This window comes from Eurypyga helias, unplaced genomic scaffold (genome assembly GCF_000690775.1).
Source record: "Eurypyga helias isolate BGI_N326 unplaced genomic scaffold, ASM69077v1 scaffold36562, whole genome shotgun sequence".
NCBI classification, from domain to species: Eukaryota; Metazoa; Chordata; class Aves; order Eurypygiformes; family Eurypygidae; genus Eurypyga; species Eurypyga helias.
The window spans coordinates 775-1,663 of NW_010235938.1; the positions used below are offsets into that span (position 1 = coordinate 775).

Below are 889 nucleotides of genomic sequence, written 5' to 3' on the forward strand. Positions count from 1 at the left end.
ACCCTGTGCCGCCAATCCCGCTCTCGTACCTGATGGTGGGGACAGCGAACGGGTCGAACTGGTCCAGCCTCTGCAGATCCAGCGGCACCGAAATGCGACCTGCCAGAGAGGGGTGTCACTGCCGGGCGTGTGGCTCCAGGGGTCCCGCGCCAGCCCCACAGGCTGCCAGACCCACCTGTTTTGGGATGGACGCTGAAGGGGCTTTTCAGCAGATGCCCGACACCTTTGCTGACGTTGATGTCGAGGCGGGGGAAACAGTACTGCAGCATGATCTCCCAGTCTGCGTAGCATGGCGTGACCTTCCCGGTCACCCCTACCCGCTGTGGGGATTGGGGGACCCACACAGGCATCCCCATCCCCCTGGCTCCACGGCCACTCACCCGTGTCCGCTCCATCCTGCTCTTCAGCAGCTCCCAGCGCTGCACTGAGTCCCGCTTCTTGGGGAACTCGCTCTGCAGCGACTCGCGGTGCTGTGGCTGCTGGTCAAGGCTGAGCGCAGACACTCCCGACCCCGCTGCCCCCACCCCACAGACCCTCCCTCTGGACCTGGCACGGCGCCCAGCGGCATGGAAGGGCTGCTGCCGGAAGGATATCATCCGGGACGAGGGCCAGCACCTTGTCCCAGCTCTCCGGGTTGCCCAGGATGTCCTGGCCCACCAGCGCGTACGGCTCGAAGTACTTCTCCACCAGGCTGACCGACTGCCTGCGGAGCAGCGGGGAGAAGCTCAGCACCCTGCGCCCGGCAGCTGCGGGGGCTGGGCAAGGGGGTCCCCACTGACCTGATGAAGGGGTGGACGGGATGAGAGAGGTTCACCTTCTTCACAGTCTCTGTTCCGCCCTGGGGGGGACAGCAGCACTCAGCGTAGGGGCGTGTGTAGGGGTTGCCCGG

The 889-nt window shown here is 66.1% G+C and overlaps 1 protein-coding gene across 1 annotated transcript in view; it reads right to left on the reverse strand.

Moving 5' to 3' along the window:
• PRIM1 (primase, DNA, polypeptide 1 (49kDa)) overlaps nt 1–838 on the reverse strand; it is a gene marked incomplete at its 5' end in the record, with an annotated part of 1,543 nt that extends 705 nt beyond the window's left edge. Inside the window, 5 exons of the mRNA XM_010146926.1 lie at nt 30–99; nt 176–320; nt 381–461; nt 583–703; nt 780–838. Of these exons, the coding sequence (XP_010145228.1) occupies nt 30–99; nt 176–320; nt 381–461; nt 583–703; nt 780–838 (476 nt within the window). The remainder of the gene's footprint in view (nt 1–29; nt 100–175; nt 321–380; nt 462–582; nt 704–779) is intronic.
• Between the last annotated feature and the right edge of the window lie 51 nt (nt 839–889).